Here is a 21,640-nt window from a genome sequence, read left to right as displayed (position 1 = left end):
CCATTTAGATATTTTAAAGAGATCTCAATTATGTTTTTCTTTCCCGTGGGAGAGTGTGCCCATTTGGCTGTGGCCTTTTTTGTTCGTTAACTTGAATTCATGTTGCACCAGATTTTTAAGTGCTTGTGCAAGCAAATTTTCATAAAAATTGTATATATGCTCCATTTTTTTCTTTTTAGCTACAATGGCCCAAACCTGGTGCTAAAGTACGATAAGATTAAGAAGAGGCTTGTTAACATTGCAGTTGACAACAGAAGTTCTCCATACTATGCACTTAGAGATCGACATGGCAATGCTATTGGGGTGACAGCATGTGACATAGATGGTGATGGCAGAGAGGAAATTTACGTCCTCAACACGAATAATGCCTTCTCAGGTATGAAATGGTTTCACTGAAGAGTCTCTGAATTAAATACTATGGTAAATGGATACTAGTTATTCATGTAACATTTCATGCCACCTCTCTTTTCTTAATACAGGGAGAGCAACGTACACTGATAAGCTCTTCAAGTTTCGTAACAGCCGGTTTGAGGATCTCCTGAACGATGAGATAAATGAACACAGAGACGTTGCCAATCGTGTCGCTGGGCGATCAGTAGCATGTGTGGATAGAAAGGTAACATCTCTTCTCAATTTGCATTAAAAGCAATACAGTGTCCTATAACCAGGTGTGATGTGGTATGGCGACAAGCTGTAAAAGCTATAATTTTCATGTAAAATGGTATTCACACTGACTGTGATTTGTAGCAAGAAAGCAACTTGAAGTGAGGATTGCTGTTTTTTTTGGTGACATAAGCAACAGCAGCAGTTGAGCTGCGTCTGAATATGCATACTTCCCTTTTATATAGTATGTGAAAAACAGTATGCCAATGGAGTAGTATGTCTGTACCTTCAGTTAGGCAAGGAATACCTGGATTACCTACTATTTTCGGCCAGATTCTGAAGTGCGGATCGACTGGACACTTAAATTTCCAACAATCCAACGGGAGCTGAGGAGACGGCAAGTTCAAAACGCTGAATTGAAAAGAAAAAAAACGGTGAACCACGAGTTGGACGTCTCTTTTGAACTAAATTATATATTAACCAAGAAATGTGTTCCTTGTGCTTAAAATGAGCTTGTTTAACAAAAGCAGACCAGATAATTTTTTTAGCTGTTGTTTTTGCGTCATCTATTCGGGTCACGGGACAATGCCGACATTCACGAATGAAGCATGTCCAGAATCTATGCATACTACTCACCTGCATACCTAAAGAACATACTTTTTTACCATTTGAAAAGTGCTTCTTCATTAAAAGCAGTACATATTCTGACAGTATGCAATTTCCAATGCAGCACTGGTGATGCCACAAAGCATAGAGATTGAGTGACTACCAGTGGGAGTGCAGAGAGTGATCCACCACCAGATACAGTTGGATAATGCAGTTGAGTGGGACGCCTGCTAGCACAGAGACTTGTCCAACTCCATTTTAATTGCTCAGTGTGAACGCCTCCTTAAAGGTATAGTTCACCCAAAAATGAAAATTCTCTTATTTACTCACCCTCATGCCATCCCAGATGTGTATGACTTTCTTTCTTCAGCAGAACACAAACAAAGATTTTTAGAAAAATATCTCAGTTCTGTAGGTCCATACAATGCAAGTGAATGGTGATCAGACATTTGTAGCCCCAAAAATCATATAAAGGAAACATGAAAGTAACACACATGACTCCAGTGTTTAAATCTGTATATTCAGAGGCAACATAATAGATGTGGGAGAGAAACAGAACAATACCAGTCCTTTTTACTCTAAATCTCCACTTTAACTTTCACTTTCATATGTGAAAATGAAACTAAACAGGCACTACATGCGATTTTGAGATGTAAAAGTTAAAGTGGAGATTTAGAGTGTTTCTCTCTCACACCTACTATATAGCTTCTGAAGATATGGATTTAACCACTGTAGTTTTATGGATTACTTCTATGTTTCCTTTATGTGATTTTTGGAGCTACAAAGTTCTGGTCACCATTCACTTGCATTGTATGGACCTACAGAGCTGAGATATTCTTCTAAAAATCTGTTTGTGTTCTGCTGAAGAAAGAAAGTCATACACATTTGGGATGGCATGAGGGTGAGTAAATGATGAGAGTTTTCATTTTTGGGTGAACTTTCCCTTAAAATCTGAATTTAACAAGCCATAAGTGCGACAGCTGTCAAGACATTTTATCTGTCGCTTGGTTTCTATTTCTGTGCCGTTGAACTGGGTAGCCCCGCCCACAGTGGAATCTCATTGGACCAAAATTCTGCACCACATAGGCCTGAACGTGTATGAAATATATTCCAACTGTGATTTTGTTGTCTTACAGCGTTTTCACTTTCAGTGTGGACAGAAACTACTCGGAAACTTCGCAACATACTTGTTTACGACATAGTTCAAAGCTTTTGTTTCTTGATCCAATGGCGAAAACATTCACTTCAGTTGAACTAACCTGGTGGAAATTGGCACAATTTGTAAGTTCCGAATAGGGCTTTTTTTTTTTTTTTAGACACTCAGATCTCACAGACTGGTTGAAATCAAAATGTGATCAGTAAGAGGAAGCCAGAGGTAAATATTGCACTTCAGCTAGACTGCAGAATGGGAGCAGTGCAATTTAAGGAAAAGTGATTTCTTGAGGGTGTTGAGAGACTTTTTACATCTCGTTACTGTCTGATCGTTTCACTCTGATGAGTTAAGAATCCTCAGCGGCCATCATTTACTGGTCGCCATTACAATGGTCTTGGTTAGCCAATATGATTGTTCATTTCCATCGTTCTGCAATATTTGTCTCTGACAGTGAATCATGTGCTGTGATAATTACAAAACGCAAGGCCTCATTTGTTTTTGTAAGGAGACGTATTAGGAGTGAAGTGCAGTGTTAATTTGTCTCTCTGCACGTATGTTATCGGGGCTCCCACTGTCTGACTGCGCTTCAGTGGTACCTAATCCCAGATGGCATGATAGATGGCAAGACATGTCAATGATTTGTATTTAGTCCAAAACACAATAAGCTGAACAGCATATTTCTGTAATTACTTGTGGACTGCATGCTGCTGTGTGGAGCAGTCAACAGTGAAGGATGCTCAGTAATCCAGGGGAAGAGCCGCGAGGGATTGAAATTGATTTTTTCACCCGCAGTCATTTGACTGAGCTGATGATAGTTAGACGGTGCAGCTTAAAAGTCTTTCATCAATGATTTTGATTTAAATGATTTAGGATCAGGCTTATAATAGGTTTAGAGAGAAACAAAACAAAAAACATAATGTGTTTGTTCTTCATGGAATTTTCACCCACTCATTGGATGTTGTCCACAAGTTGATCTCTATAGAGACTCTTTGGAAAGTTGAAATTAGCTGCTGATGCTGATCGTTCGTTCCTCTAATTATGTGTATTTTTAATTATTTCTTAAAGCTGAAGTGTGCTGCTTTTTTTTTTTTATTTTTTTTTTATTTATTTATTTTTTTTTTTAATCCAAGCTAAATATGCAGTAAACCATTTGTAGGTTGATTTCACCGAAAAGTGTACACACTGTGGCTCTATAAAAACATTGCTCTGTTTGTTTTAGCATCCAGACCTGCTGATCATAGCAATACTGGCTCAAACAATAGTGTAAATCAAAATCTGTTTGAAGATAATCATGTGTTTTTATTCTGTTTGGCATTGCTAGTGGTGCAGAAATTACACACTTCAGCTTTAACTAGTAAGACAAGGTCACAAAGGTTTTAAATGACGAGTATTATGAGGCAGAAATTCATAAATCATATGGTTGATCCATACATTCCTTCTAGTTTCAGAGACATCAATATTCAAATTCAATGCATAATTTTTTCTCCTTGAAAATGAAGCACCGTCATTTGTCTCTTCGAAGTGGACAGGAAGACTCATGGGCTTGTTTCTATAGGGAGATGGATCGGTCCTCACACTTACCTTTCAGCTACCTCAGGTTGTTAAGTGTAATGGGTTATTCTCAGGCTATTTATCTTCTAATGGCGTACTACTGATAATAAACAAGGATGCTAATCTTGGTCACATCATTTGATACATTTAAGTATTTTAGTGTGTTATTCAAAAGACATAGCATTAATTGTATGTTGTTTTTGTTTTTTTTATCTGCAGAATATCAGCAAATATTAAACATTTTAAGAGGTTTTACAGAAAACAGTCAATTCAATATCATGCTTTCATGTCATATGTAGTTTTCCCCCCTAAAATGCTTCATGTACACTACCGTTCAAAAGTTTTAGAGCACCAAGACATTTTTGTTTTTGAAAGAAATTGATGCTTCTGTTCACCAACGATGCATTAAATTGATCAAAAATACTGGCAATAGCGTTAGTAATCTTGCAAATTATTTAACTGTTTGAAATAAGTGTTTTATATGTTTCATTATTTTAAAATTCATTTTTTACCCATGATGGCAAAGCTCCATGTAGAGGATTCTTGGATGAACAAAATGTTTGAAGAATGCAGCATTTATTAAAATAGAAATAGTCATTTGTAACATTTATAATCAAGATATGTAATTATGTAATTGTTTTAATTGCAGAATTACTGAATTTAAGTTTTTTTTCTATTCATGTAATTGTCATTCTTCTGTATGTAATTCTTGATAAATTCTATGCACCCCTGATGAACAGAAGCATCAGTTTCTTCCAAAAAAAAAAAAAGAAAAAAAAAAGTCATAGTGTTCTAAAACTTTTGAACAGCAGTGTATTTTCTGAGAAAATGCAGAATTTTTCTTTGTCCCTCTTTGTCCCTGTGACATTTCCCCCTTTAAAGGAATATTCCAGGTTCAATACAAGTTAAGCTCAATCGTCAGCATTTGTGGCATAATGTTGATTACCACAAAAATTAATTTCGACTCATTTCTTAAAAAAGGAGAAAATCGAGGTTACAGAGAAGCACTTACAATGGAAGTGAATGGGGCAGATTTTATAAGGGTTTTAGGGCAGAAATGTGAAGCTTGTACTTTTATAAAAACACTTTAATTCATTATTCTGTTAAAATTTGTTTAATTTTAATTATATGAGTGGTGAAGTTGTTTAAATTGTTGTTTTTATGGTTTATTTAGGGTTCGTCATGGTAACAAAGTTGTAAAATTAGATATAACTACACAGAAAAGGTTAGTAAGTGATTTTATCACACTAAAATCATGTTAAAAGACATTGTACATATCTTATGGCTTTACTTTTGAAACTGAGTATTTTAAAGTTTACGTATTGGCCCCATTCACTTCCGTTGTAAGTGCTTCACTGTAAACCAAATTTTAGATTTTCTTTTTTTTACACAATGGCTGTTGATTGAACTTACATTGTATTGAACCTGGAATACTTCTTTAAAAATAGTGCTTTGATCTTTATGACATCATATTTATGGGAGTGACATCATAAAAATCTTTCTGGCCACATGATTGAAATGTAAGTTTGTACACTTGATCACATATTGACCTTATTAAAGTCAAAATTTCTACTCTGTTATGGAACAAATACCACAGTGATCATTTATTTATTTATTTAGCAGATTTTTTTATTTCTTGAAAAACAAAAAAGTACTAAATATTGACTGTGAATACTTTGTTGTGTTGATATAGTATTTTTTTTTAGTGGTAAGCCATTTTTGCACTCATCTTCCACCCCGTAACATTCAACCCCAAGTGGAACATGGTTGGCCCAAAACATATTTTGGGAACATTAGGATTGGCTACATTCCACTAAATGACATCAGATACTAGATGTTGTTACCAGCAAAACCTCTGCAAATCTTCTTCTTTATTGATAAATTGTGTGTGAAAAACATGAATACCGTGAGATTAAAACCAGAACTGCTACTACACTATGGGGAAGCTTGTGTTGTAACTCCATTATTCTTTAATCTGTGTTTTCTGACCTGAAGTGGCAGTTGTGTGAAGTCAGAGAGCATTTGACATTTTCATTGTTGTGCCTCATTAGGATTCTGGTCACGAGCTGCTGATATTTATATACTTATATATATTTCTTTATTTCACTGTTTCCATGCTGTTGGATCGTGGGTGTCTTTATTGAAACTGTGTGCGTAAGTTCATTTGGTTGGCTACTTCACTGACTTCATGTCCACAGGGAATCTTTCTGATAATGGGGTGTGAAATTAATATCCAAGGGAGGCGGCTGAATTATGTGTGTATGCTATGGTATGTGTATGTGTATGTTGTGGATGTGATGTGATTGCGGTATGTGGACTTTCTAAAAGTCTCTGTTGAATTGGTTATAAAATTACACGTTTGCCCTAGCTGGTCCAAAATCTTGTGAGCTGCCTATGTAGGCAGCATTTTAAGGCATCGCAAGCATCCTCTTCATGCAATTGAGACACGAGAAATGACCATTTATAAATAAACTTATTTCATTAAAAACTGAAATTGTATTGAACTTGTGTATTTAATAATGGAATATTTTATCTAAAATTTGTTTGTACTCTGTATAGGCTTATAAGTGCTTATTAGAATGCTGTGCCAACATGCTAATGTCAAACTCTATCGAAATCAATTGCAGTTCAAGTTTTCTGTAAGGTGGCATACAGAGTAGCTGCCTACAGCAAAACATTCCAAATCAGTCAATTATGATGTTCCATGACAGCTAGGATGCTTCCTTAGAAGGCAGCTGCCAGTGTAGGCAGTATGCAGCAAGGTAGCTCACTAGGTTTTGGAACAGAGCTATTATTGCAGATATCACTATAAACTCAATATTTTCATCATTTCCTTTCTTAGGGAACAGGTCGGTATTCCATCTACATCGCCAATTATGCCAGCGGGACTGTAGGTCCACATGCGCTGATTGAAATGGATGAAAGTTCAAGTGACCCGTCCAGAGGAATTGTTGCACTGTCAAACGTAGCTGAGCAAGCTGGAGTCAACAAGCTTACAGGTGTGTGTACGAATATTTCTGAATGAGTTACAGAATATGTGAGTGGAGCGGTCATGGGTTAGATTTCTTGAATACACTGTAAGTTGCTCTGGATAAATGCATCTGCCAAATGAATACATTTAGTGTAATGTCAAGTCATTTTTATTTGTATAGTGCTTTTCTCAACACATCATTTCAAAGCAGCTTTCTGTTAATGCAGAAAATCATGCATAAACAGAAAATGAAAACCGTAATATCTATAAAGTCTTAGAGTCATCATTGTGTAGTTTGATTAAATATGATTGTAAATTGTGTAAAAAATAAATAAATAAATAAAAAAAAAAATTAAATCATAATTGTATTTAGTGAGCAAGCTGAAGGTGACTGTGGCAAGGAACACAAAACTCCATAAGATGTTGGTTAATAGAGAAAATTAGCCTTGGGAGCAACCAGTCTCATTGTGAGTTGATGGATAAATTAGGTGTATGCCTGGCTATCCTTAGGACATGTCCCAAGAAACTTTAAAATGGCAGTTATCAAACCGCTTATTAAGAAGCCACAGCTTGATCCTGGAAAATTGGCTTATTATAGACTGATTTCAAATCTCCCGTTTTGGTAAAAAATACTAGAAAAGCTAGTGTCCTCCCAACTATGTCCATTTCTACAGAGAAATAGTATATATGAACAATTTCAGTCAGGATTTAGGCCCCATCACAGTACAGAGACTGCACTTATCAGAGTTACAAATGACTTGATCTTCTCATCTGATCGCGGCTGCATTTCTCTTCTAGTGCTTTTAGATCTTAGTGCTGCCTTTGTCATGATCTATGGTGTCGTTCTCTTGATTAAGCTTGAGAATTATGCTAGCATTTGTGGACTTGCAGTAGCATGGTTTAGGTCCTATTTAGCAGACCACTACCACTTTGTCTGTGTAAACAAGGAATTGTCAAATCAAACAAAAGTTAAGTATGGAGTGCCACAGGGATCGGTTTTAGGGCCTCTGCTTTTCTCCTTATATATGCTTCCTCTGGGAGATATTATCAGGAATCGTGGAATATGTTTCCACTATTATGCCAACGATACCCAACTTTATGTTTCTTTGAAACCCAATGAAAGTATATTTCTGAGTGTATCAGTGAAATCAAAGATTGGGTGGCCAGATATTTCCTTCTACTCAATTTCGACAAAAGAGAGGTACTAATTATTGGACCAAAAACCTCAAAAAAAAAAAAAAAAAAAAATAAGCTGCTAAAATATAATTTTACTCTCGATGGATGTACTGATACATCGTCTTCAACAGCAAAGAACTTAGGTGTTATATTTGATACCAATCTGTCCTTTGAAAATCTAATTTCCAATGTTTGTAGAACAGCATTCTTCCACCTAAGAAATATTGCTAAGTTACGACACATGCTCTGTTACTGATGCCAAAAAAATTATTCAGGCATTCATGACCTCAAGACTAGGTTATTGTAATGCATTACTGGGAGGATGTCCTGCAAGTTCAATAAATATATTTCAATTGGTTCAAAATGCAGCAGCCAGAGTGCTGACTAGAACAAAGAAATATGATCAAACCCCATTTTATCATCGTTACATTGGCTACCTGTTAAATTTCATATTAATTTTAACATTTTGTTAACTACGTACAAAGCTTTGAATGGTCTAGATCAGAGGTACTTTGACCTTCTCCATGCTATATTCCATCACGTTCATTACAATCGCAAAATTCTGGCCTGTTAATAGTTCCTAGAATATCAAAATCCACAAAAGGAGGTAGATCATTTTCCTGTTAGGCTCCTAAACTATGGATATAGTCTCCCTAAACTGTTCGGGATGCAGACATACTCAGTTTAAGTCTAGACTAAAGACTTCTCTATTTAGCAAGGAGTTAATAATATTAAGAAGAGGTTCTGAGATTACAGGGAATATTTCTTTTAAGAGTTTAGTTGGTCTTGGATCTAACATGCATGTTGTGGCTTTTGATGTTTCGATAAGTTTTGCTAGCTCTTCATGAACTATGACAGTAAAGGATTGAAGTTGCTTGTGAGGAAAATTATGAGATACTGTTTTTTGTGGTACTGTGACAGACGATTGCATAATTCCAGTTTTATTTCTGATTATTTCAATTTTATCAGTAAAGAAATTCATCAAGTCATTACTATTGTGCTGCGATGGAATATCTGGTTCAATCTAGGCTTTTTTCCTAACCAATTTAGCTACAGTACTGAATAAACACTTCGGATTGTTGGTTATTTTTTGAGTTTGCTAAAATATGCTGACCTGGCAGCTTTTAGTACCTGTCTGTAGCTACAGACACTATCCTTCCATGCACTGCGAAATACCTATAGTTTTGTATTCTTCCACTTGCGCTCCATTTTCCGAGCTGCTCTCTTGAGAGCATGAGTGTGATCATTGTACATTGCTCCTCTTGTGGTGTCCCAAAAATCTCTGTAACATTTTCACACAATTTACATACAGTTCTGAGGGCGATGCATTTGTATGATGATTTGGTTGCTTAAAAATGTGAATAGACTTCACATCTAAGAGAAGAGCGTGACATACTGTATATTATTATGTAAATAATATGTGAAAGAAATGACACAATAAATCTTTGGTCGACCCCACACTCCTGTTCACCTGTCACATTCATCTGTCATTCATTTGTAGAATTGATCTGTCTTTCCAAAAATATATGATAAGGGAATTTTCAGGGTTCAATATGAGTTACGCTCAATCGACATGTGTGGCATAATGTTGATTACCAGAAAATGTATTTAAACAAGCAAAAATCTAAGTTACAATAATGAACTTACAATGGAAGTGAATGGGGCCATTCCATAAACATCAAAATACACTCAAAATATACTTTCAAAAGTATAGCCACTAGACGTAAACGTTATACAGGTTAACTAGGCTTGGGATCGATGCTTTTTACACCGATAATCAGAAAATGTTTCTGATAATTTTTTTTCAGAAATAAGTAGGGCTACTCCTTACACAATAGTTTTTCTCTTTTTACATATTTCTCATCATAACTTTGGTAAAGTGTTCGTGGCTGGGTACCTTAAAGGAGGTCGCACACTGGACATCGGATTATTTACTCTAGCCAAATGCTGGATGATATATTGTATGTATCTTTCATAAAGCCTACACAATATATTTTCAGTTACAAGTAAGTTTGTGCTTTGACAGCTTGAATAAAACCTATTCAAGGCTACAGACAGAGAAACTGCATTAAAGTTGCCATTTCTAATTGTTCCATTTGCGCAGTTATACCAGTTTGATACGCTAACCTGCAAACTCATCAACGTCAGTTTGTTCATTCTTGAAGTACAAAAACTTTCATAACTTGTGTGCATGGTGACTAGATTCACAACATTGGACTGCCACCTGCACCGCATCGACGCACCCTTCAGTATTAAGTACAGTAAATGTTATATCACCCTCTTGTGGTATCCCAAAGCTATTACGCCAGACTACATTAAACAGAAGGCCAACTAACAATGAATTGGAAAGCACATCAATTTGGCTTCCAATTTAAATGTCGGCTAATGTAAATATTTAGATGCCTCAAAAACGTATTGCGTAAATACCGTGCCAATCAGTAATCGATGTATCAATATTTTATGACATTCCTAGTGTTAAAATTATTTTACTGTGATTTTACAGGCATTACAGGTTTTACCAGATTAGTGTTTACCAGTGTTACAGCTTCATATAACTTTACACAGAAAAGGTTAGTAAGCAACTTTCACACTAAAATCATGTCAACATGTATAATGTATACATCTTGTGGCAGCACTTTTGAAACAATGCGTATTTTAATGTGTTTAGACTAACCCTATTCACTTCCATTGTGAAGTGCCTTAATGTAACCACATTGGAACAGTGTGGCAAGGAGGAGGGCGGGGCTGGGCCGTGATGACGCACGCCCGGCACCTAATCAGGCTAATCAAGCCGACAAGAGGGATAAAGTCAGTTCGGGAGAGAGAGAGCTAAAAAGCGAGTAGAGTTTTTTTTTTTTTCTCTCCTCTCTTTCTCCTGCTGTCACTCCATGTTGGCCTTTTCCCTCTTTTTTTTGTAGTTTTTCCCTCCCTTTGTCTCCCTCCCAGGTCCGAGAAGGTGGGGAAGACCTGCCGGCAGGCGGGGCTGGAAGGGCATGCCCCCCACGGAAAGGTGGGTGGTGGGGGGGGCTCCCCGGCCTGAAGGAAAGGAGGGAGAAGTGTGGCAAGGTGATGACACACACCCGGTCCCTAATCGGGTTAATCAAGCCAACGAGAGGGATAAAGGCCACCGGAGGTGGCAGTTCGGGAGAGAGAGAGAGCTACAGGCAGCTGCCCTGTATGTGTTTATGTTTGTGTGTTTTTGTTTAATTAAATATTACTTTGATGCTTTGTCCGGTTCTCGCCGCCTCCTTTCCATTTTACCCTGTTACAAACAGCTAGCTAGTTCATGGCTGTGATGAAACAAAAGCCTATTGTCTATTTAAAAACTTCAACAGTGGGCATTTAACTCATCAAGCCACTTTCATGGGGTCTTTAACATTGTGTTTAACGTGATGAATTCTTGCTGACACGCAATTGCATTATGCATTAGCATGTGTTGTTATATGCTTGTGATGGAGCATTATTGGAAAATAAAATACAAAAATGCTCCTGGCAAAATCAAGCAACTGCGCTTGCACTCCACACCACTCTCATACTCTGGTGTGTAAGCATGATGTCAGTGAATATATTACACAAGACTCTTTTAACAGCCATGAGCTGTAGGATCAGAGTTTTTTTTTTTTTTGCCTTGTGCCTGATTTACAGCAGAGCACAGTGGTCATATTGGCTTTGAATCTCTGAATTATAGGCAGTGTTTATCAGCTAAAGCAGCCAGTAATAGAGCAGGGCCCTGGAAGGCAGTGATGAAAAAAGAGATGGAGGTTTTGGCCTACTCAGCTGTTTACAGCACTGAAAGTCATGTGAAGGCACAAGGACGAGTGAGCCGTATTTCAGCTCTTGACTTACTCAATGAAGCAACCATTCTATTTATCACTATGGGAGAGCAGGGTTTTGAACCACCGTTCAGAACTGTTTCAGGGGAAGCACTCTTGTGGAAGACTGATTAGGGAATGAAAGGTACAGTAAGTTACTAGCATTTAGGATAGTGATCCCAAGTGGTCAGGCTGGAAGGTTTTCCTCCAAAGGTTACAGAAAGACCATTTTTATATAGCTCCTAAGCGTCTAAGCGCGTTAAGCCGCTGGACAGCGCACGTTGATGGATGAACTGACCCCAATGAATATATTTTGTACCGGGCCCAAGAATTTCTAACTGCATCCCTGGCTGTAACTGTGTGTGATTTGCGGTTTAAACAACAATCCTGCCTAAAACAACATTTTACATTTGGTTTTAGCTGGTCTTCCAGCCTGGGCTTTTTTCTGGTTTTAAAGGGGTTTTGGGAATTTTCCAGCTGGTGAGGCTGGGACACCAGCTAGACCAGCCAAAACTAACAAACCAGCTTAGGCTGGTTGAAACTTTTTTTGGAAGGGATGGGATATGTATGAAAATAAGAGCAATGATAAACATTACGATCATGCTAATACAGTCAGTCGTGATGCTGTATGTCAGCTAGAGGTCAAAGTTGTGGAATAGTGATCGCCATGTAAGATGTGTTGAAGAAAAGCTGGTTAAATGCATGTGTTCGCACTCCCTGTAATGTGATTGTGGGCAGCAAGAGTCCATGTCAGCAAAAGCAGCAGAGAGCCTGAGCTGAGGAAATGAGCTGGAAAGCTACTAACGATTTCTGTCGTGCATGTGGTGATGATGACCGTCTCTGCCGTGTGTTATAGGGGGACGGGGGGTCGTGGTTGGCCCGATCCTCAGCCAGACTCTACCTGATATATTCTGCGACAATGAGTACAGCCCGAACTTCCTGTTCCGCAACAACGGAGATGGTACATTTACGGACATGGCGCCACAAGCAGGTAAGCGAGAGCTGTTGCGTTTCTATTTCTTTATGATTTCTTGGGCAAATTTGGAAAGCATTAAACCTTCTTGCAGTACACAGGAAATGGGGGATGTTTTGCTTTTTATTGTCGCAGGGGTCGATGACCCGATGCAGCATGGCCGTGGAGTGGCGTTGGCAGATTTTAATCGGGATGGGAAGACAGACATTGTCTATGGAAACTGGAATGGGCCGCATCGTCTGTTCCTACAGCTCGGCAACAATCGCAAGCAAAGGTTTAAGGTGGGGTTTGTGAAATCACTACTTTTAAGTTTCCATTTGCTATAATGAGGATTATAAGGGGAGATTCACAAAACAGTTGCATCACTTTTGAGCATGGTGTTTCGATCTTACTCACTAACCAAACGCAACCCAGTTTACCAAACACTAAATGTGCTGAAATAGTGCTGCGCTACGAATATTTCAATTACAGTAAGTAATTGTTGTCTTTTTAGCGCAAACACGCCTCCTTTCTTTGTAAATTAAGCTTATTATAGATCCTGTCTCATTCACAAAATTCTGCAAATACCACAAATGTCCATAGATCATGGCAGCCCTTAAAGTTGGCATGAAATTAAAATTCACCCAATTTATTTTCTAAATGCATGTTATTGATCTTATTGTGAACGATTCATCCATGCATATGCTTTATCTTTAATCAAAATTTCAAAACTCGATCTTCCAGTGAAATGACACTTCTCTCTGGTGACGTATGCAGGACTTCTCCAATAATTTAGTCCACTTAAACCCTGCCCCTTTCTTATAAATACCACAACCTTGTGCAGAGTTGAAAGAAGTGTCAATTGCATGTTGAAGATGGCAAGGTGCATTTTCGTCTGTTTTAATTCAAAACTATCATTCCTTAACCCAAACTTCCTTGGTTACGGGTTAGCTGGCTTGAATTTACATTTAGAATGTGGAGGATTAACGGTGAATTTGCGGTTGTATTCGAGACTTTTCACGTCTGAATTGCTGAGGTGATCACTAATGAAAACAACACTTCGGATGCCTCCTGGAGTTTTATATTTTTGAATGCAGTTATCTTGAGATGTACAGCACGAGTAAGTGTTCTTTTTACTTTATATTTAGTGTATTGTGATTCAAAATGTTAAAATATGGTTATCTTTTACTCATTTTTTTTTTTTCAACGGCTACAGCCTCTTCGTAAACAAAGACCGCGATGTGCTTGTGCGTTTATGTTGTAATTTTGATCATAAATGTGGTGAGATCACTGCTCAGTTTCACCAATAACCAGCTCTGACTCTAGCAGCATGGTGGTAGGGGTGTGCATGTCTGCTGCAAACTCGCATTCACCTGCCGTGGCCTTCCGGCCCCGCCTGCCGGCAGGTCTTCCCCGCCTTCACGGACCTGGGAGGGAGACAAGGGGAGGGGAAAAAAAAGGGAAAAAAGAGAGGAAAAAGGCCAACACGGAGCGACAGTGGGAGAAAGAGAGGAGAGAGAGGAAAAAAACGTACTCGCCGGTTCTCTGATACGCCATTAGCCTGGCCGCCATCTGCCTCCGTTCCGCTATGCAACGCTCATATTTTCACAATCCAATCAACAACCAATGGATAAACTCAAATCCCTGGCCTAAATTTTTTTCCGTGTTCGATAAGCTGTTTCACTTGGAAGTACATCATGATACAGAAGTCGGTCACAACTTTCTGTTTCATGCCCACTTTAAGCCCAAAGTATACTTCGATTTTGACACAAACGCTCAGCGTCTGCATACAGTCGAACGCGAGTCTGTCAAAGTATACTCCATTTGACAGTGCGCACATACACAGGCAGTTGGCAAATGTGCGTTAAGACTGTTGTTGTTTTTACCTTCGTCTCCAGTTATTTACTGGCGATTACATAATCTTTTAGCGTTTCTTCGCGAGCGCATGCGCATTCTGCACGTTCAAAGACACGTGGTTAGAAAAACCGGGCTGCATGCGTTCAGTGCTCGAGCACTCTGCTGATGACGAGATTTGCATCACGCATACATGTCTGCGTCTGACCAAAGTTATACTTTGGGCTTTATTCGTCAAATGCTGATCAAATGATGCTGATCAAATGATTATAACTAGCCATATAATCAGAAGTGCTAAGTATGAAACTTCTTAATACATAGAAATTTTATATTAAAGTTTGAACATTCCCATTGACTTCAGGGGTGGGGAACCTTTTTCCTATTAAGGGTCATTTGAGTATTTACTAAATTATTTGCGGGTCATACAATTGCTTGTATTTGGGGTTGTAGGTTGAAATTAACGTACACCTGCCATTACATGCTCTCACACCAAGAAAACATGTAAAAAGGTCTTTGTATTATACAAGATTTTGCATTGTTATTATTTAAAAATTATTGTAATCATTATTAATTTGTTGTTTTTTATTTGCTTTGCTTATCAAATTAAAATGGTTTCGCGGGACTTGTACAGCCCTGATGCCGGATGTTCTCCATTTAAAATGTAATTGCAAGCACTGGTATTTTTTTTTTTTTCCTTCATCACATGCAAATCTAGTTTTGATTTTGTTAGATGTGAAGATATTGAATAGTAGCCTTCACTTTTCATCAGTGCAATTTATTTATAGTGTCATGCAGAATAAGACATGATCCTTGTAGTTTGCTATATAATTAAATCCTTCTGACAGACGACAGAATAACATCTGTCTGATTAGAGTATTCAATTATTTTCTACTGTGTTCTATTGTTTGCAAAGTGACCGGACCCTCGTTTCAGCTGGTAGAGCACAGTAATTGTAATTAATCACATAGGTTAAGATCTCGGACCTCCCTATGTTTCCTGAGACTCGCAGGAGAAAACACCCAGGAAGTTTTAAGATCTCTGATGATAGTTTGTCTTCAAGAGATAGTTCAACAAAAAATAAAAATTCTCTCATCATTTACTCACCCTCATGCCATCCCAGATGTGTATGACTTTCTTTCTCTACAGAACACAAACAAATATTTTTAGAAGAATATCTCAGCTCTGTAGGTCCATACAATGCAAGTGAATGGGTACCAAAATTTTGAAGCTGCAAAAGCACATAAAAGCAACAAAAGTAATCCATATGACTCCAGTGGTTTAATCCATGTCTTCAGAAGTGATATGATAGGTGTGGGTGAGCAAAAGATCAATATTTAAGTCATTTCCCCTTCACTTTCACTTTCTCCTTCTGTTTTTGGTGATTAAAATTCTTTGTGCATATCCACCCTACTGGGCAGGGATGATAATTTATATTAAAAAATAACTTAATATTGATCTGTTTCTCACCCACACCTACAGTATCATATCGCTTTAGAAGACATGGATTTAACCACTGGAGTCTTACGCCGTAATTACACTGGGTGCTTCTGCGGCGAGTTCTGGCTCCGATGTGGCCTCCGGAGCTGATCGCAACCACTCTAGTCAATGCTTGTGATTCCACCAGATGTGCCGGGGCGCGTTTCAGAAGCGGCCCAGAAGCGGCTCTCCGCTCTGCTTCGTGAAAGATAGGCATCTTGTCTAATTTTGATGGACATAGCATCCAAGCCGCACAGTTCAAATACAAAATTAAAGTCAGAACATTTGGTCAATTTCAAAATAAAACACCCTGTGCAGACTCCCGATCATATTCATAACAACAATAAACACAATTAAACTGGACAAAAAACAAAACAAAAAAAAAACATTTAGCCAAATTACCCATGGTAGAACCCCAAAAATCAAGGAAAAAATACAAAATCAAAAGAAAGTCAACATCAGACGGGCAAAGTAGTTTATTGTTGTTTGTTGATCTCGTGATTTCGCCAATACAGCTGCCTCGCAGCGCTCCGCTTCTGAAATGCTCCCAGTGGGGTATGACGCTGCGTGGAGGACGGAACAAAACCTCATCGGAGCCGGAACGCGCCGCAGAAGCGCCCGGTGTAATCTAGGCATTATGGATTACTTTTATTGTAATTTTGCAGCTTCACAATTTTGGTACCCATTTCCTTGCATTGTGAGGACCTACAAAGCTGAGATATTCTTCTAAATAATCATAATTTGTGCTCAGCAGAAGAAAGATAGTCATGCACATCTGGAATGGCATGAGGTTGAGTAAATGATGAGAGAATTTTAATTTTTGGGTGAACTATCCCTTTAATAAAGTCTGAATGAGATGATGAACGTTTTTTAGAACAATGTGCCAAATATTTAGATATATAGGTGCTTTTGGTCAGTATCTCTGTTGTACAGTAGAATAAAGCAATAAGCTATGAGAGACTGTACATTACAGTGATTTCACAAGGGGTAAGGGGTGTTATTTTTCACAACACTTTTATTAAACTGCGGCCATAGCCATATAAGTCAACAATATTCAATAAAACGTTACATTTATTTATTTATATATTTACCAAATGCAACATACACCTGACACAAAACGAGCATTGTTTGACAAATAATAATATGAACAATTGTAAAAGACATATGAAGACACACGTAACAGAGCATACAAGACCAGTCAGCTTTTGAACACGTGAGCAAAAGAAAGCTCGATGTTAAGTCATTTGGCAGAAGGGCAAATTTCAATTACGATAAACTGAGCATGAAGAGAAAACGTCTAGGTTACGTACGTAACCTTGGTTCCCTGAGGGGAACGAGACTCTGCATATGATCGCTTTGGGACATCGTCCCAGTGTCACGTGGTCTGAGGCCCTTATACAATCACGGCAATTTATTGGCTGATGGTGCTTAAGCGACGCCCCCTTGGGAGCTATGTCACAGGCTCCATAAAGGCGCTCGCTTTCGTGCCATTGAGTCATATTTTCAGCAAAAGGCACAGGCCTATGCAGCTGCTAGAGAGTATGCTAGCTAAGTAGCAGTCTCGTTCCCCTCAGGGAACCAAGAGTACATACGTAGCCAAGACGTTCCCTTTCGGAGAACTCGACCTGCGTATGATCACTGTGGGAACTAATATATTCATGCCTTGTGAACAGTAGCTGTCAACTGTCTAAGCCAGTGTGGCAAGCATCTAGTGGTGCGCAAGCGAGCTAAAGTGTCTGAATAAAAAGGAATTATGAATTTGCTCGTGTTCCCACAGAGAGAACCTGAGAAGCAGGAGTCAATCCCTCGTCCAGATTATAAAATCTTACAAATGTATGCGGAGAGGACTACCCTACCGCCTTACAAATGTCCTCCAAGGATGCACCTCTAGCCAAAGCCCATGAGGATGCCATGCTCCTCATAGAATGGGCTTGAATACCTGAAGGCGAAGGTAAACGCGCTTCGTAAGCACTTGAAATTGCTTTGCTTGGACACTGAAACACCTCTGTTGCGGCCATCAAAGCACACAAACAACTGTTCTGACTTACGACACTGGCTAGTACGGTCAACATAAACTCGCAGTGCCAGAACTGGCAAAGCATATGTAACCTTTCTTGCTCATCCGACTCATGTGGGAGGAGAGAAAGCCTGAAAATGAATTGTCTGTGAGCGAAACAACGTAGAAATAACCTTGGGCAAATGGCCCAAACGAGGTTTTAACACAACCTTTGAATACCCTGGCACAAAATCCATACACAAAGGACTGACCAACATGGCATGCAAATCACTGACTCTCTTAAACTATGCCAATGCCACTAGCAGTGCTGTCTTGAGAGTCTAAAACTTATCAGTAACTGTTGTCAAGTGTTCAAACGGAGCAACCAAGAGCACCTCTAAAACAACAGATAAATCCCATAAAGGAACGTGGATGGGATGAAAGGTCTAAGCCTGCGTACCCCACGCATAAATCGAGTTACAAGAGAATCTCTACTGACAGAGACTTCAGTGATAAGTGCATGTTCTGCGGCTATAGCGGGAACATAGACTTTAAGCTTTGCCGGGGCAACCCCCGGCCCCGAAACGCTCCTGAAAAATTCCAGCACTGTACCGACAGGGCAGTGAACTGGATTTTCACTTCGTGTTGTACACCAAGAAGCAAAAACATGGCACTTACCCGTGCCTGAGACAACATTCTTGCTCTGACTGGAATCTCCCAAGGTGCCTTCTCCAGGAGAGAGACCAGAGTCGAAAACCATACTTGAGATGGCCAATACGGTGCCACTAACAGAAGCCAAACCTGATCCTCCCAAACACTCTGCAGAACTGCATGCAGCAGACTGATCAGTGGAGATGCGTAAAGACGTGATGTTGGCCACAAATGCGCTAGCGCGTTGATGCCCAGTGGTGCCAGGTGCGAGAGAGAAAACCAGAGGGGACAGTGTGACATCTCGCTCGAAGTGAACAGGTCCACTTCGTCACTGCCAAACCTTTTCCAGATTTGTTCCATAATCTGAGGATGTAATGCCCACTCTCCGCGCGTCAGACCCTGTCTGGACAGGAGATCCGCCCCCAGGTTCAACCAACCCGTAAAATGTATGGCTCGTAGAGACTGTACATTGTCCCGTGTCCACAGAAGAATGCAACGTGCCAGCCTCAGCATGGCATGAGAGTGCACCCCTCCAATTGACAATTGATGTAGGACACCACCGTCCTGTTGTCTGACCGGATGAGGACATCGCTGTCCTCAATCTCTGGAAGGAAAAACCTTAACGCCAGCAGCACTGTGAGCATCTCCAGAAAATGTATGTGCCAGTATTGTCGCTGGCCCATCCAGACTCCATAGGCTGGACGACCTTCGTGTACAGCTCCCCAACTCTTGGAGGAGGCGTCTGTCATTATGACCTTATGGCAACACACCTGTCCCAATGGAACGCCTGACATCAGAAGGTGGATCCGTTTCCATGGCAGCAGAGTTTGGTAGCTCCCATGTGTCACACTGAAGGGATGAAGCGCATGCGTCTGTGGTTAAAGTCCCTTTGTGGAGCTCATCCAACAGAGTCTGTTGCATGCACTTCATGAAAGTGCGTGGTGCCAATGTAAGTCCAAATGGAATGGCGCAAAATTGGTATGCTTTGGCCCAGGAAGCAAATCTGAGAAAACGCCTGTGCTTCGGCACAATCTGAATATGGAAATAAGCGTCCTTCAAATCTATTGTCACAAACCAGTCCCCCGGCCGTACTTGTGACATTATTTGTTTCTGCATTAGCATTCTGAATTGACATTTCAATTCAAACGTCTCAAATCCAGAATGGGAACCAGGCCACCGACTTTTTTCAGGACCAGAAAATAATGGCTGTAAAAGCCGCATTCTCTCTGAGAAGGGGGAATCTACTCTATTGCCCCTTTTTCTAAGAGAGAGTGAATTTCCCGAATCAAAATCGGGGCTTCCCAAACAGAAATGTCAGTCGGAATAACCCCATTGAATACAGGTGGAGCCTGCCCGAATTGAATGACATAACCATGCTCTATCGTTCGAAGTGCCCAGTTCGAAACACCCTGCAACTGCTACCAAGCCGCTAGATGTGCAGACAGAGGAATTAATGCATGGCTCTCACCTGTAGTGTGACATTTAACCACTAGATGGTGTGCTTGGCTTACTTTTGGCAACTGCCCCACAACTAGCAGCACAGCGGAGGGGGGCCTTCATGCCTATACTACTGTGGCTGGTTGAATGGAATTTAATTGGGATTTAATAATGTTTCTGCCTTTATTGTATTCAGGCATAAATGATGTGCATCCTGAAATGCATTTACAGCAGTGACGCCAATAGAATATACCTCTTCCCTGGTATTTTGAATGGGGAAGTGTAAAAATTGGGGGGAATGTTTGAGAGAACTGGTGCGCCACAACAGCCCCAGCATTTTTTTATGGGGGACAACGTGTGGTGCTTATGTTCACTGTGTGTTTTGAAGAACATTGAATTATGTTATGCCTGTCTCGAGACCTTTGTTCATGGAGACGGAAGCTAAATTCGGGATGCGTTTTTTTTTATTTTATTTTTTTTTTAAATGTTCGCTCTCCAGCACAAGCTGCGGGGGGAAACTGAACCATATTCTGGCTGTCGGGTTTCAAGGTGTGTACAACAGTGAACTCATCCCGATACTCTCCGTAGGAAAAACAAGAGAGAAACTGATACATTTGTACAGTCCAGTTTCATTCACTGAATGGAGGCTCACCCTTCATTTCACCATAAGTCCATTAGGCATGCTTCTAGTGTCCTGCCGGCCATTTAAAAGGGGCCAGGCCGACATCCAAATGCCTACGCGGATGCGCCCGTGATGGCGGGAATGTACGAGGACCCCAATTCCTTTTGAGAGGGTGCAAAACTCATATTATGCGGCTCTCTGGTGGGACGTTGTGAAGATGCCGAACGTGAGCGAACTGGAGCTGCAGCGGCCTCTTCTCTCTCTCTGCGAGGAAGCATCTGCTGGAACATGGCAGTCTGCTGTTTTACAGCACAGAATTTTTCCACCACCGACTTGACTACATCACCGAACAGCCCAGATTGTTACACAGGGGTGTTCATTATGAAGGCCTTGTCCTTGTCACGATTATCCATGAGCATAAGCCACAGATGGTGTTCTGCCACCATGAGGCCTGCCATGTGCTGTTGGTCAGAATAAGCAATGTGTTTGGTAGCTCTCAGTGCCAAATCAGAAGCCCAGCATAGTACCATGATGGCCTCTGCATCCAGCCCAGTTCCCTCATCTAAATCCCTCATAAAACAGGCTTGGTAGGCTTGCAAAACTACCAGCATGTGCAAAACTGAAACTGCTTGAACCGAAGCCAGGTAGGCCTTGTTCAATAAGGACGATGTCATCCTGCATGGCTTTGAGGGTAGAGTAGGCCTCAACTTCCATGTGGCCACCAAAGAAGGAGAGAGATGGGCCACCAGTGTCTCCTCCATCGCTGGGACCAAAGTATAT

General features: G+C 39.9%; 1 protein-coding gene across 1 annotated transcript in view; it reads left to right on the top strand.

The window, feature by feature from the left end:
- LOC127414063 (cartilage acidic protein 1-like) overlaps positions 1 to 21,640 on the top strand; it is a 57,198-nt gene that overhangs the window by 7,702 nt on the left and 27,856 nt on the right. The window contains exons 3-7 of the mRNA XM_051651769.1: positions 180 to 376; positions 480 to 616; positions 6,756 to 6,912; positions 12,729 to 12,863; positions 12,981 to 13,126. Coding sequence (XP_051507729.1) covers positions 180 to 376; positions 480 to 616; positions 6,756 to 6,912; positions 12,729 to 12,863; positions 12,981 to 13,126 — 772 coding nt within the window. The remainder of the gene's footprint in view (positions 1 to 179; positions 377 to 479; positions 617 to 6,755; positions 6,913 to 12,728; positions 12,864 to 12,980; positions 13,127 to 21,640) is intronic.

This window comes from Myxocyprinus asiaticus, chromosome 23, assembly GCF_019703515.2.
Source record: "Myxocyprinus asiaticus isolate MX2 ecotype Aquarium Trade chromosome 23, UBuf_Myxa_2, whole genome shotgun sequence".
Classification (NCBI taxonomy): Eukaryota; Metazoa; Chordata; class Actinopteri; order Cypriniformes; family Catostomidae; genus Myxocyprinus; species Myxocyprinus asiaticus.
This window is presented reverse-complemented; position numbering and strand designations above follow the sequence as displayed.